Source organism: Elaeis guineensis, chromosome 16 (assembly GCF_000442705.2).
Source record: "Elaeis guineensis isolate ETL-2024a chromosome 16, EG11, whole genome shotgun sequence".
Taxonomy (NCBI): domain Eukaryota; kingdom Viridiplantae; phylum Streptophyta; class Magnoliopsida; order Arecales; family Arecaceae; genus Elaeis; species Elaeis guineensis.
This window is the reverse complement of record NC_026008.2, coordinates 24,604,625-24,619,858: the sequence shown is the minus strand read 5'-3', so window position 1 is coordinate 24,619,858 and position 15,234 is coordinate 24,604,625. Positions and strand designations below refer to the sequence as shown.

The window sequence follows — 15,234 nt, the reverse complement described above, 5'->3', positions numbered from 1 at the left end:
GGAGGTAGAGGGAGGAGTACCACTCCTCAAGGGAGTTGTTGAGGGTGTTGAAGTGGTGGGTCTAGAGAAGGCAATGGCCAGCAAATGAATTGTCAAGGGAGTACTTGGGGTAAGGAGAGCACCACGTTCATGGTAATGGTGTGAGGGGTCCAATTTTTAACCCAATTTGATGGTCCATCATCTCCTCTTTTTGATGCGATGGAAGGATCATGAATTTTGATTCAAGATCGAGGTCAGAACAAATGGTAGAGAGGAGGTCAGTGCAAGTGGTAGTATCATAGATAACAATGATGGTGATGAGGCAATAAGGATGGTGATGGAGGGGAAAAGAGAAAAAAGGTAGCAAAGAAGTAGATGCAAGCAAGCTCATGGGTGAGGCAACCAGAGGGATCCTTGAGGAGGGGGCTGCAACCAAGGAGGACAAAATACTTAAGGCAAGAGGTGACTAAGGATGATATCTATATCTATAGTGACAAGGAGGGGACAAAATCGGAATGGGGGAAGGGGAAAGGAAAGGGCTCCTCATCGTGCTCTATTTTCCTTCTCATTATGGTGGGATTTTATTAGCCCAGTGTATAGCTAAGCTAGTAGGTTAGATCTATCTAATAATTTTTCCATACATGTAGATTTACTGTATAGTCACAGTCTATAAGACGTCATCAAATCGAAAATCTCTAGAGTGAGAACTTTTTTCATTAAAAGCTCAAATTGATCATATACTACAATTGTAAGTACCAAAAAAAACATATGCTATACTATAAAAATCATTTGCTATAATTTATGAAAAAAAAATGATATTATTAAAGTACAATGGTTGTTATGCACAACAATCTCTCATCTAACAAAAATGGTGTTGTCAAATTGAGCACAGTATTTAGTAAAGAGAATGAAATTATTCTTATGATTTAATTCTTTGAACCAATCATGCTATAATTCTTATGTAGAGGATGTTACCTAGAGTTGTTATAAATCCTAGTTAATCAAGTTTTTGGTATTGTACTAAAAAAAATCTAGTTTTTGGCAAAACTAGTATTGCAACTAATTCTAAAAAACTAAATGATTCATCTCTATTGACTAGAAAACTAGAACAATTTTAGTTATAATCTAATCCTATTTCAAAATCAAAGGCACATTACTCTTTTGATATTAATAAAAATTTTCAAAAATACTCTAAATCTATCATATTCTCCTTGATCCCCTTTCTTCTGCATCCTCCCATATCTTTTGCCTAATAGTCAAACAAAAATATAGATGGCAAATAATAATATTAGTAGAGGGCATTAATATCTCCCTCTCTATTCTGTCCCTCCCTCTTCTCTCTAGTCTCTCCTACCTATCATTGTAGATACAATTTGCATGGGAGCTAACCATAGTACTTGACATCTCTATCTTTCTCTCTCTCTCTCCCATAAGCTCTTGGGCTCTTCTATTATTGTAGCCTACCACGACCCCTCTCCCTCCCCCCCCACCATCCCATATTCTTCTATATTCTTGAAAATCAAATCAAAAGGTTGCATATGTGTAACCAAGTCGATAAAATAAGATGTGCACTCTGGCTAGATTAAAGAAAAAATATAATATATTGCACCATTCTCATAAAGAAAAAAATTTTTATAATTAATGTTATTTGAAAATAGACATAAAATCAAATATCCATATATATCCAAGTGTTTGACTCAGCTAGGAGAAAAAGGGGTATGCGGATACCTAGAAGAAAAAATTATTTAACTAATATAATAGTGATTAAAAATGAACTAGATTAGACTAGACCAGTTAATCAAATAAAAAACATAGTAAACTCAAATACTCACTAGTGTGATTTCTCTAAAAGACTAGGGTTGCAATAAACCTTGGTAAAACCCACCAAATTAATCAACTTTTTGGCAAAACTAATATCACAATTAATTCCACAAAACTTTTAGTTTTATCTCTATTGATTACAAAACTTAAACAAATTCAATTATAATCTAATCTTATTTTAAAATCAAAAGAAACTTTACTCTTTCAATATTAATATTTTTAAAAATAAATCCTAAATTTATCTTATTTTTTTTGGCCTCTTTCTTCTCCATCCTCCCATATTCTTTCTTCGATGGTCAAACAAAAAAATTGATGGCAAATGATGACACCAGTGGAGGCATAATATCTCACTCTCTATGCCTCCTCCTCTCAAACCTCCCAGCAACCCATTGTAGCTGCAACCTATATGGCAACTAACCATAGCACCCAACAGCTCTCTCTCTCTCGAGCTCTCGAGGTCTTGAGCTCTTCTACCTCTATGGCCTACCATGACCTCCTTCTCTCCCCACCCCCTTAATTTTTCTATACTTTTATTTTCTTAATATTTTTATATAAACTCAACCTCGACTCAATGATCTAATAGTTACACAACCTCTTGGCTAAGTTGATCTCTAGTTTGTTTTTAATAATTGAAAGAAATACAATAAGATGGCTAAAAATCCAACTTGATTCATTGGGATTTATTTGAGTATGTATTGAACACATAGAGCATGTAGATTGTAAAATAAGAAAAATATTTCAGCAATAATTCAAATTCAAATTTTGAATTTGAATTTGAATTGAGAAAAAGTAGGAAAAAAATAAGAAAAGAATTACAACAATAATTTAAATTAAAAATTTAAAAATTAAATTTTGAATCAAGAGAATTTATGGCATATTATTATACCCCTTCAGACTGAGCATTCGGTTGAGTGTGAAGCTTGGACTATAAAAATTAAACATGTTTGGAGTGAAGATCTTTAATAAAAATGTCAGCGACTTAATCTATGGAAGAGTTAATATCTAAAAGTTTACAACCTATCAATTCTCGAACATAGTGATAGTCGATCTTGATATGTTTGATTATTGTATGAAATATTGGATTGAAGGCAAGAGAGATGGTCGAATCATTGCCACACCAAATTAAAGAAACTAAATGGAGAGAAATATGCAATACAAGTAATAGAGAGCATAAGGCAGTAGTTTGGAAAAGACATCATTACTCCACTTCAGTTGATGATTGAGTGACTGTTTGTTGCTTTTTAGCACCCCAAGAAATAGAGTTAGATCTAAGAAAAAATATAAAAGTCACTTATAGAACGTCTATCAATAGGACTGCCTGCCCAATCTACATCTGAGTATGCAATAAGATTTAATGGGTCTGGTTATAGCTAAAGTCCAAAAGCGATGATGCCTTTCAGAAATCAAAATATTCATTTGACTGCTATCATATGGGCCTCTATTAGATATTATAAAAATTGATAGACCTGGTTGACTGAGAAAGCTATATCTGGCCATGTTAAGGTTATATATTGGATGGCTCCAACAATACTCCGATAAAATGAATGATCATCAAGAGGAGGGCGATCCATATAACCTAGCTTGTCAATAGAGCAAGGACTTGAATATGGTTTGCATTCAAACATGTCAGTGCATTGTGATAAGTCTAGAATATATTTGGCTTGACGTAAGAAAATTTTATTACTCGATCGATCCACTTGGATGCCAAAAAAATATGATAATAAATTCATATCCTTCATCTTAAATGAATCGACAAGTTCAATAATAAGCTTGTGAAAAGCAATGTTACTATTGCCGGTGACAATAATATACTTTCACTAAATCAACACATCTATACCCTTTGTGAACCATGCTATATCCTAAGACACAACATTTAGTGGATCAAAATTTTAGTTTATTGGATATCTATGGTCGAAACTAAGGAAAAAAATAAAGAACCGAAAGCTCATAAATGAGAATAGTTAGGAGATTTTTGAAAAAGCTTCTCATATGGTGAAATTTTGAGATAAGAAACAATATAGATATTTGATTTATTAAATATACTATAGTAAAAAATACTTTTAACCAAAATTTTGGACGATGAGATGCATGAGCAAGAAGTGTAAGTCTAATTTCAACTATGTGATGATGTTTCTTATCGACAATTCTATTTGGTTCCGAAGTATGACGTCAAGAAAATTGGTGTATCATGCCAATATAAAGACAAAATGTTTAAGAATATTGCTCTTAAATTCACCACCCCCATCAGAATAGAAGATTTTAACTTTAATATTAAATAAATACTCAACTTATACTTTAAAAGAGATAAAAATATCAAAGAAATTAGATTTATAATGCATGGAAAACAACCATGAAAACATGAAAAATCATTAAAAAATAATACAAGAAAAGTTTGAAAATTAAAGAGTAGAGGAAGGTCCCCGAACATCCCAATATATTATTTCTAGAGGACATTGAGAAGCTGAAACAAATAAATAAAATGATAACTTTCTGTTTTTTTCTAATTGGCAAGATAAACATAGAGTTTGTTTTGGCTTATTTGAAATTGAAAGAGATGACAAAATAGAAGAGTGGATATCGTGAGATTGATGGCTGAGATGATGATGCCAAAGGTCAATGGAGATGCGATGACTAATATGGGCCGCTGGTCAGTGATCTTATGCATCTTTTGCAAGAAAATTGAAAGAATAGAGTCCATTCTTAGTCATCCCATGATACGTCATTTCTGATTTCTTGTCCTTGACAACAAAGTCAAATTCATCAAATAAGAAATAACAGTCATTATCATGAGAGAAATGATTTACAGATAAGAGATTTATAGAGGCCTGAGGATAACGAAGAATATCAGATAAGTAAAATTTATTTCTATGATTAGTGATAGAAGATGAATCAACATGAGAGACAGATAAACTTTGTCCATTGCCAACTTGGATATTATTAGAACCATCATATTTTGATGAAACAGATAACATGTTTAGCTCAATAGTGATATGATAAGTAGCATCAATATCAAAATACCAAGTATTATTATCAGTGAGTGAGGAAGTAGCCATCATAATAACAAGTTTCTATGGAGGATGATGACCTTGATATGTATAGTTCATGTGACGATAGCAATCGATGATAATATGTTCAACCTTACGACAAATGTGGCAAGTTGGTCCAGTGGACTGTGTAGAGCGACCATGTAAGGAAAAGAAACAAAAATGCTCATTAGGAAAGGACAGGATGCCATCACTTGAAGGGTGTTCGATCATCGGCCAGTATTATGATGCTGATTATTTCCACGGTGAGTAAAACCACGGCTTGGATTCAATGCTTTAATAGGTCTTTAGGCAATAAATATGGTTATAGATTGCATAGAGGCCTCTTCTATAAGACTAATTTTCTCACAAATTAATAAAGTATGGAGTTCTTTAAGAGAAAGAGAATAGATGCAAGCACAAATCTGAATTGAAGAAGAGAATAAACGATAAGATGGAGAAAGCTATCCATCTAGGATGCATATAAGCAAATCATCGTTACTTATTAGTGATCCATATGCAGCTAACTTATCTGCAAGAACTTTAAATTACTGGAGATAATCTTGTATAGAGGGTGTTCCTTTTTTAATGTGATAAGGTTACCGTTTCATGATCATGATATGATAAGCAAAGGATGCAAAATGATGAGAGAGAGTAGTACCCCATGCTTGTTTGGCTGAGGTGACTCCAACTATATAAGGAAAAGCCGATTTTGTTAATGTAGCATTGATCCAAACAAGCAGCATTTGATCACGTTTGTACTATGAAGCATAAGTTGGATGCATTGAGGAAGATAGTGGAAGCAAGCTATCAATGAAGGGCATAAGCTTATATCCCCATAGAATTAGTTCAAAGAGAAACTTCCAAAGAAAATAATTGCTGCCATCAAATTTGATTGGGATTAGATTTGAGATATTAGAGATGACAAGAGAGGTAGCAGGAGAAGATTCAAGTTCAAATGAAGAATGTGATGTTATTAATATTACTAAAATGAAAATTTCTGATATGAGAAGAAGGGCTGGGTTTGGATAAGAAAGATAGTGATAAGATAGCTAAAAATCCCACTTGATTTGTTGGGATTTCTTTGAGTATGTATTGAATATATATAGTATGTACGTGTAAAATAAGAAAAATATTTATGTAACAATTCAAATTCAAAATTTGAATATAAATTTGAATTGAGAAAAAATAGATCAAAAAATAAGAAAAAGATTGCAACAATAATTTAAATTTAAAATTCAAAAATTGAGTTTTGAATCGAGAGAATTTATGGCATGCTATTAATAACTATGCTAGTATGTATTGTAGAGAAAAAAATATTAAGAGATTATTTGTTAAAAATTTATGGCCGACATGTATCTCATCCAAACTTCATTATAGAAAATTAGTACTTTACAGATTTATTATAATATCTCCATTCTTGACTAAACTCTAAAAAGAAAGGAATGTTTATTTTATTGTTATCATACTGGGTCAAACTTATTGTTGTAGTCCAACTCTCTACCAATTTCTAAAACTTGGAGACTAAATAATATGACGAGTACCTAAGCATTGGATATGTAATACATGTCTAATACAATGTGTCCAACATGAATTCTAAAAGCTAGACATGAGTGCTTAGCTAATACAGTTTACGACATGGAATGAGTAGGCGTTTTTGAGTCTCTGTCTGGGCTCCATCTGGCCATCCCAAATGGTGGTCAGAGTTAGAAAGAAGTCCACCTTGTTTAAGGCCCAAATGGTTCTAAGATGGTCACAGTTTGTACCTCTAATTAGAACCTCTCTGCGCTTATTCCAGGATTTTTCCAGAAATTGCGCTGTCCAGATCATGGTTATTGCGAGCTAGTCTATTGCCCGAAGTAGGAAGTCTTAATTTGCTAAATAAACACTGAGATCAGAGAGTACATTCCTCGGATGTTGAAGGTCTAGAAAAAGGAAACAAAGCAGCATAAGTATCAATATTTCGCAATTTAGTATTTATATTAATCAAGGAGAAAACAAAGGAACATATTTTGTCCAAAAAATTCTTATTTTTATCCAAAAATTGAATCTCTCCCCTCCTTCCCCTCCCAAAAAAATGAAAAGGAAAGAACAACAAAATAAGCTACCCAAAATCTGAGCAGAGGTAATGCACACTCTCACTCTCTCTCTCTCTCTTATATGTTTCAAGTCTTATTATCAAGTCAATTTGTTCCTTATTAGTGCTCCTATACATTGACAGTTGAAAAATAGAAGTGTTTCAATAGCTTGCTTTCTCTAGTTTAGGAATTTTAAATCCCAATATATCAATTACCTAAATGGGTGCCAAGACTAAGATAAATCTGCATTATGATAAGTTGAGAAATTCGAAGAGAACTTTGATTTTCCGAGACATCAACTGATATTTAAGAATCAAGATATCAATATCTATGTCAATATAGTAAATTTGAGATTAACAACTACACTTAAATATTAATTTCTAAATTTATTAGTTAAAAAAAAAACTATTTACATAAATAAAAAAAGATTGGGAATATCAGTTGACATGAATAATTGCATCGGTCAATATTTTGGATTTTATCAGCTTATGTTGACCAAGATAATAGGACCACGATTTTCATATATGCTGCCTAAAACCATTACAAACTGGGATCTTGGCCTACATAAAAACGTCGGCTCTAGCCTGTGTTGTTGCCCTACGGGCAATGCACCTGTAATGCACCCTGGTTCTTTTCCCCCAAGTGCAGGAACACATTCACTGGACCATACTACTCTTATGGACCTGGAGTTGACTTTGCAATAAAATCATCATGAACCAAAGAACAAACCAATCGAGAAGCCTAGCCTCTGTTCCTCTAAATTCATATTGATGAATATGATTGCATCAACTTGCAAGGTCCCAAAACTCTGGGTTCAGATTTCATTTAGGAGGCATAAATTTATCTCCTGCAACAAAGATTTAGTGTTTGTTGCCCTCCTGGGAACTGTTGATCAGTGCACCTTTTCATATTTTAGTTTTGCATCTTTCTTTCAGATGAGTAGACTACTTGAGCTTTCAGATAGAAGAGCTGCCCATCTATCAGAAAGGGAAACTGGTTCTTCCCAGAGATGGATCCTAACTTCAAAGTTTGTGGAATTGGAACTATCTCTAGGGCAACCTTTTCTCCCTAAGATTGTGAAAACTTCTGACAAATTCAGTTGCAGGATTCATCTGCTACCATGGCAGATTTCAAGAACTTTCAATGCTAGTCTAACCCCCTCCACAGAGATAAAAGATATTCAGATTGGCTATCCTTCTAATTGGTGAAGTAAATGAACATTTGATCAAGACAATAAAATTCCAATTTTTCTACAAAAGAAGCAGACTGTCGATGATGGTTCTTGGCTCCTACCAGGTGAAAAGGTTTTTTCCTACATATAAAATGGACATCAGCCTTTAGACTCCACTCTAAATCACATGCAAGTACCAAAGACATCACTTTGCATCTTGCTCATAATTTTGCTGCACTATTAACACTCACAAATATTTTGTTTTATGGTGAAGATGGAATTCCATAGAAGAATTCAGCATCAGTGTTCTCATGGCTTAAGCTAGTTTTAGCACACACGGAAGTCTATCAAATACAACAAGGAAGATACTATAACAATGAAGGCTGCGACCAGTTCAGTTGCTATTATACCGTTCATAGTTCTCATTCCAGCTTCTCAACTGCAAAATATACGCAAGAAGCAAAACTGACATGATAAGCAAGATAAATCTTGTTATTCGTAATGAAAGGAAAGATGAGGTTGTCAAGATACTTTCTCAACAGCATCTGCAGTGACTGGAAAGTTCCGCCTCTCCTTGAGGGATTTAATGCGAGCCTTCATGTTATCATTTTGTTCTTCAGCCTGAACCAAAAGTCACAGGTTTCAATAGTGCTAAGCCTAATGCTGCATGCATATAGTCCTGTCAAATATAGCATATGAATCAGGTATGTTGCAAATACCTGCCATGGCATTTAGTCATCTTAGGAATAAGCATGTAGAATCCTAAAACAGCCTGCAGTTTAGGTATTGATCTACACCTTTATAGTGAGTCATAAATTTTCAAAGGTTCTTTTATAGTTAAAAGATTGTTATAAATGTTCATATATGTAGCAGCATTTGTCTCCATATAATTGATTATATAGGAAAGATATTCATAGGAAGGTTGCTAATTTTGTAGTTGGTTCATGACATCATTGCTTTGAGCACTTTTACAACCCTCTTGCCCTTATAAATGTTCATATACGTAGCAGCATTTGTCTCCATATAATTGATTATATAGGAAAGATATTCATAGGAAGGTTGCTAATTTTGTAGTTGGTTCATGACATCATTGCTTTGAGCACTTTTACAACCCTCTTGCCCTGAATCAATCATTTATTTTCCCATCAGCGCTTATCTCAGTCATTGCCTAACATTAACTTACAAACACCAGAACTGTTTTTAGTACATTAGGAATTGAAGGAAAAAAGTTAAAGATGTTTGAATTGTCTATCCTTTGAATTGATGAAGTGAATAAATGGGGCTTTGAATTGATGAAGTGAATAAATGGGGCATTTAACATGCAGAGTATGCGAGTGCTTGTTTTTCCTTACCTAGCCAAGAGCAAAAAAAAAAAAAGGAATCAAGAAAAAGTTGTGAGCAGAAAGATACTTCTTGATACCTGTATATTCTTAGTCTTAAAAGACAACATTATTAACACTGTACATGTATGTGTTAATGCTAGAAACACTAAGCATTACTTTACTGATTGAACCCAGTGAATGAATAAAAAGAACATACTTTATGCCATATGAAACAATATCCGATGAATAATGAGCCGCTAAAGGAGGTAATCCAGCAGACAACATCAAAATAAGACCACTAAATCTACTAATAGCTTGTGTGATGTCACTCATGCAGGGTAAAACAATAGTTTCCTACTAAATAAGTTGCTGTTCCAGTAGATCATCATCATTCTGTTCTACCAAGAACCTCTGCACATTAACATTATCCATTCCAATTTAAAGATTGTAATATTTCTAATTTTGCATTCAAAGATAATTACTGCAGTATGCTGTGAGGTACAGCATGGAGGCATACGTACAATACAAGATTTCTACCTTGCTTGCTACAAAGAAGGAATTAAATTAATTTAAGCTCATTAGTCATAAGCAGGATTCAAATCTCAAGGATCAGCATTATATGATGGCTGGCCGGTATGGTAGGATCCTCGAAGTGGGGTGATACAAGGGTGGCAGGCATTGATATGTATTCACATAAATAAGGGGGAAAAGTGTACCAAGTGTTACAGAGTTGAGACACCTCAATATGGGCTATATGAGGCCAGTACAAGGCTGATAGGCACAAGATTTCAACCCTTGGTCATAAAGGCACCAGTGAATCTTAAGCCATTAAAAACATATTTACTATTTGAAAGGAAATAACAACTTTATCAAAGGATACAGGGGTTCTATCAGTAAAGTTACCCATAGTAACAGACTCGTCAAATGTTGAATTTCATCCTTCTTTGCTTTTGTGATCTTCTCTCTGATGTCTTCTATGTTTGTCCTGCTTTTCAGTCAGTCAATCATCAATAAGACCAGTTTTGCAGATCATTATTGACAGCTACTCTAACAGATAAAGCATGATCATCGATGCAAAAAGCTTACAGAAACACAAACACACATTTAAAACAAAGGTGTCTCTATATATAATTCTCCCTCTAGACCACACAACAGGTATAAATGGTATATGATCTCAATTTTCTACGATTATCAATTTAAAGCAGTATGGTTCCAGGTAAATCATCATGTTTTCCATCCCTTCAAAAATAAAAAAAATAAAAGCAGTACTTACTTATCTGAAGACAGAATGTCAAGATTATGCTCTTCCACTAGATGCTCCACCATGTTAAGAGCTGTACCTACCTGTGATAAATCAAACTTGTATAAATAATCCTTTTCTAAATTAGAATATATTGCATAGAATATTTAATTTCATACAAGATATTTGTGATTGCATTTACACACGCACACACACACACACACACATACATAATCTCTAAGGCCAACTTGATGATGATTTGAGATTGAACATATGCAAGTTCATCAGATGGGTGGATAGCACTATAAGAGAACTACAGGTTTTGTTAGGTGCACCAGAAATCTATCAGAGTGTGTTTTAGTGAGAAAATCTGAGTGTGGGTTGAAGTTCAGTGAGAGAACCAAGAACCTGATTTAGTTACAACATTTATAGACTCAAATGTTCCTGCAAAATAAATTCATAAACTCCTATGAAATTACCTAGATGACTTCACATGCATTGGCATGCAAATAACAAGAAAGATTAAACTAAGAACAACCGTTTGGCAAATTACTAACAGAACATTATTTTCAGTATAATATTCAAAAAAGAAAAGGCATAGTATCTGATAAAGAGCACCTCTGTTTCATGACATATAGACTCAAACTCCTCCTGCAAAATACCAAGAAACAATTCAAATGATCTACATGGAGGACATAAAATAGAACCAAATTGCAAATTTTCACAATAATGGGTGGAAAAAGAAAACTGAAACCAGTATATAAATATATAAGCAGAAATTAATCACATGTCTCACTACACCAATGTTTAATTATTATTCCATAAAATTCAAGCCAAAAGTGTTAGATAATCATAGCAGCTCAAGTATAGCTCACCTAGATTCAGGAGTTGCCGATTCAAATTAGGTTCAGGGTGACAGAATCCTACTGGGTTAAATTAAAAATATCAGATCTAATCTTTTTTACTTTCTAAAATTTTCAGTTGAAGATGCCAAAAAATCAATGGAATCGTCAACCAGCTCTATCAGGTGAGGTCTTCCTTTTCTTTCTAGAAGTAGGAATGGAGAGAAAGCCTGGCCAAAATAAGGTGGAGGCAAAATTACCTGTACACTTCAACATCTAGGTTTTTTTTGCCATGTCCAGACACTTGGACACCCCGACATCCAGACACTTCATGACACTCCTTCACATTTCAAATCAGTGAACCATAATGACATCATGGTTACATATCAACTTTTGATATTATACCCAAGAGTTTTGAAGTCTAACACAACATTCAGCAAAGGATTTATGAATTCTAAGAACTTAAAAAGCAATTGATCCAACAAATTATACATTATATACATATAGCCATACATATTTAAGGACACATGTATACAATATCAACTGTCAGTGTCCAAACTTTTGAAATAGCCTGTATCCGACACTTTTGGACGCTTGGACACATGACACCCATGTCACATGTCCAGGTAACATAGGGGTGAAAGCAGGATCAGAGCCAGATCATTGGTATCCAACATCCAATGGCTTCACCAAGTCAACCAGTGCACTTACAGGTTTGCTCAGATTATTTAGTACAGATATATTTTCCATGTCCAACAGGGCTCAAATTATCTAAGTTTTAACCATTACATACAACATAATGATACCATCCTAACGTATGTCAATCTGTATAACTTACCCAATGATGTGCACGCAATTAAAGCGCACCAGATACGAAGCTATTGATAAAAGGACCATCATCGAAGTCAAGATACGGTGGGTGCATGCTTCATATTTCATAAACTTAGATAATACATGCAAGTAAGGTGCCACTAACAAAGAAGCATGAAATGGTAAAGAGCATGCAATACATACCTCTATATTTTCATGCAATGATTTGATGACCTGAAAGTAAGATAGCAAAGGGACAAAAAACTAGCTTAGCAGCCGTTATGTCGGACAAGCACTCTCTTGCACAGAAATAAACAAGACCTTTGCTGGACAACTGACAACAAATTATGGCATTGAATTTACTTCAATCCATTGCGGGCAAAGGTGCAAATGTATGAAGGCATCAACTACCAAATCACTGAATAAACAAAATGAAATGAAATTTGTAGTTTCAAAAAGCTGGATTCAAGAAATCATTGCTATATCTAGCATTTATGCTTCTGTTTCTATTAAAATCCTAACTCAAATCTATGACATATTCCTGACTTGAGAGATAGCACAATATATGTTCTTCATACATGCAAGGTCAGAAAGACATGGATAAAATTGTCACCTGAATAAATATGCAGTAGAGGCTATCTCTTTCAGCATCTGTAAATGTTGAAAATGCTTTGTGCACATCCTACAGATTCATAATACACAAAAAAATCATCCTTGCTTTTAGGATAAAGGCTCAACGTATTAATGAGATGGACTAGAATCAATGTCCTGAAATTAAAAGGGTAAAAACACATCTACACAACCAAAGGACTCATACTAGACCCAATTCAGACAATTTGCTTCATTTTGTTGAAGTTGACTGGTTAAAATAGGGATTTATTCAATTAAATAAATAAAAAGGTATGAGATATTAGAGCAAACAAGACAATGTAACCAGAATAACTCTTCATAAGGACAGTTAGATTAGTTCTATATCAATCAGTTTGCCTTGCTAATAGAAGATAAGTCATAATGAGAAGGTCATTGCTGAAGTTGCAAATGTTTATAGTTGCTGAAGGTGTCAATTGTTCCAAGACAAAAGGGTGGTCCATTCTCTTGGTCAATGTATATAATCTAGATTGATAGCTTCATTTTCTCCATCCCTGAAAAGGTGATTATCTCCTACATTAGGTAATTCAAGTGTGCACATTTTTAAAAGTATGTATCAAGACTGTATGGATCTATTGTGAGATAACGGGATTGTAAACTGTATTTGATGAAGTTTCTCACATAAAAAAAAAATTCTTCTTGACAGTATCTCAGCACCACTTTTCCCCATGCAAGCAACACATCTAAACTTTATGCTTCTTATAAAGGTCTGATTTTAAGAATGCATCTTCCATCAAATGACCAAACAAAACCAATATTTATCCTCAGACATATCATTTCACTATCATGGGTAGTAAATGCATAAGATTAGGAGGGAAAATAGAAAAAGAACAGATTTTGATGCATTGGAAGTTTTAAGGCAGAGAACAGAGATGGCACAATCACCTCTTTGGAGAATGCAGTGAGTAGCGATCGAATGCCCAGCTTAAAGGACTTCTTGAGATTCAAATGCCTCGAACTCATTGGCAGATTGGTGTGATGGGCCATTGAGGGATTGTGAAGCTATGACTCCAGCCACCAATCTTGAAACCCAAAAAGCACCGGAAAGAATGGCATCACAGAAGGGCCATAAGGAGCTAAACCAAGAACTAGAGTTCTCTGAAACTGCAATTCTGCAGTTTTGGGTTTTGGATCTGGTAAACTTCTTTATAAATCTGTTTTGTCATAAAATTTCGGTGGAATGGCACCATCAAAGGGGACAAATCGAGTACCCAGCTGGGTTTAAGAACGCCAATAAAGGTGACGAGCATTTAAGTATAAAAAAAGAGTCAGAGCACATAGCAATCATAGATATGCAAGCAAATCAAATTATACACAAATTATTTCCGAGATGTTAGAAAAAGCTTAATTTTTCAAAAATAGAACATTCTTTTTAGCTAAACAAAACCAGCATCAGAGAAAATTGAAAGGGAAAAAAAAAAACTCAAATCACAGGCAGCTCGATATGCAAATGAGATTTAACAGTGAAAAAATTAGTAGCATATCCAAGAGAGATGAAAAAAACGTGTAACAAGGGAACATTCAACCAACTATGATTTAATACCAACAAGATATTGCATTTTCTCATTTGTATTTCCTCAGTCACCAAAAATGTTTATCAAATCAGAATCTGGCACCGAAAAACAAAAAAGGAAGAAAGCAAAACACTCCCGTAAATAACCATGCATCACAATGTGCCGCATTCGGTTACGCGCAAATGTCCCTTAATTAGGGCTCCGACAAGAGAAAACGTGAGGGCTAGGGTTAGAGTTACACCACGAGAGAGGGATTAAGGTTAGGATTAGGTTTCTGGCGTAAGAAGGGTTGTTGGAATCGGGGTTCCAGTGGCTGCCTGCCGGAAGGGGAAGAGGGAGAAGAAGAGGATGGAACTCACCAGGAAGGGCAGAACGGAGCGTCGGGGACGAGATCCCGTTTCGAATGAGAGCCCGCCCGAACGAAGGGAAATAATTAACGTAATATTAATGTTGACCGGGGCATTATATGAAAATGGCTATTTTTCATTTAAAACTTCGAATATTACGTCTACGTTCGCTGCTATTGCTGCATCCACGTTTGCATATACCTCCTCGTCTTGAATACATATTAGAAAAATTTACCAGGTCAAAAATCGGGCCAGATTGCCAATGGTACCTAAGCAAGCATGACCAAATCCCACTTGGTTTTCTTTTGGGTCATGACTTTAGACTCGAACGCAACACACTATTAACTGTGAGGTCCATGAGAAATCTTTTAGATCTTTAGGATCATTAGACTAATTGAAACACAACACAGCAATTATACATTATGCCGTCAATTATACA

At 34.5% G+C, this 15,234-nt stretch overlaps 1 protein-coding gene across 3 annotated transcripts; it reads right to left on the bottom strand.

Annotated features, from left to right (window-relative positions):
* Positions 1-8,289: 8,289 nt before the first annotated feature.
* Positions 8,290-14,922, bottom strand: LOC105060626 (uncharacterized). Of its 3 annotated transcripts, XM_010944411.4 has the most exons (9): positions 14,808-14,921; positions 13,820-13,956; positions 12,900-12,968; positions 12,491-12,520; positions 11,253-11,285; positions 10,668-10,738; positions 10,298-10,379; positions 8,604-8,693; positions 8,290-8,511 (listed from the first exon to the last, which is right to left on the bottom strand). In XM_010944411.4, the coding sequence occupies exons 2-9, from the start codon at positions 13,919-13,921 to the stop codon at positions 8,467-8,469; spliced, it is 522 nt and encodes a 173-aa protein (XP_010942713.1). In that variant the 5' UTR covers positions 13,922-13,956; positions 14,808-14,921; the 3' UTR covers positions 8,290-8,466. The 3 variants fall into 3 exon arrangements, with proteins under 3 accessions (XP_010942713.1, XP_010942714.1, XP_073106489.1); XM_010944412.4 differs by lacking the exon at positions 12,491-12,520; XM_073250388.1 differs by lacking the exon at positions 8,290-8,511 and having other exon boundaries at positions 8,612-8,751; positions 14,808-14,922.
* Between the last annotated feature and the right edge of the window lie 312 nt (positions 14,923-15,234).

Bases quoted from the DNA above. Each gene is read 5' to 3' on its own strand.
- LOC105060626 (XM_010944411.4), bottom strand. From the start codon at position 13,921: ATGGCCCATCACACCAATCTGCCAATGAGTTCGAGGCATTTGAATCTC. The intron at 10,380-10,667 runs GTAAGTACTGCT...ACTGAAAAGCAG, and splicing joins GACATTCTGTCTTCAGATAA to GACAAACATAGAAGACATCA. The intron at 8,512-8,603 runs GTATCTTGACAA...TATATTTTGCAG, and splicing joins CTGCAGATGCTGTTGAGAAA to TTGAGAAGCTGGAATGAGAA.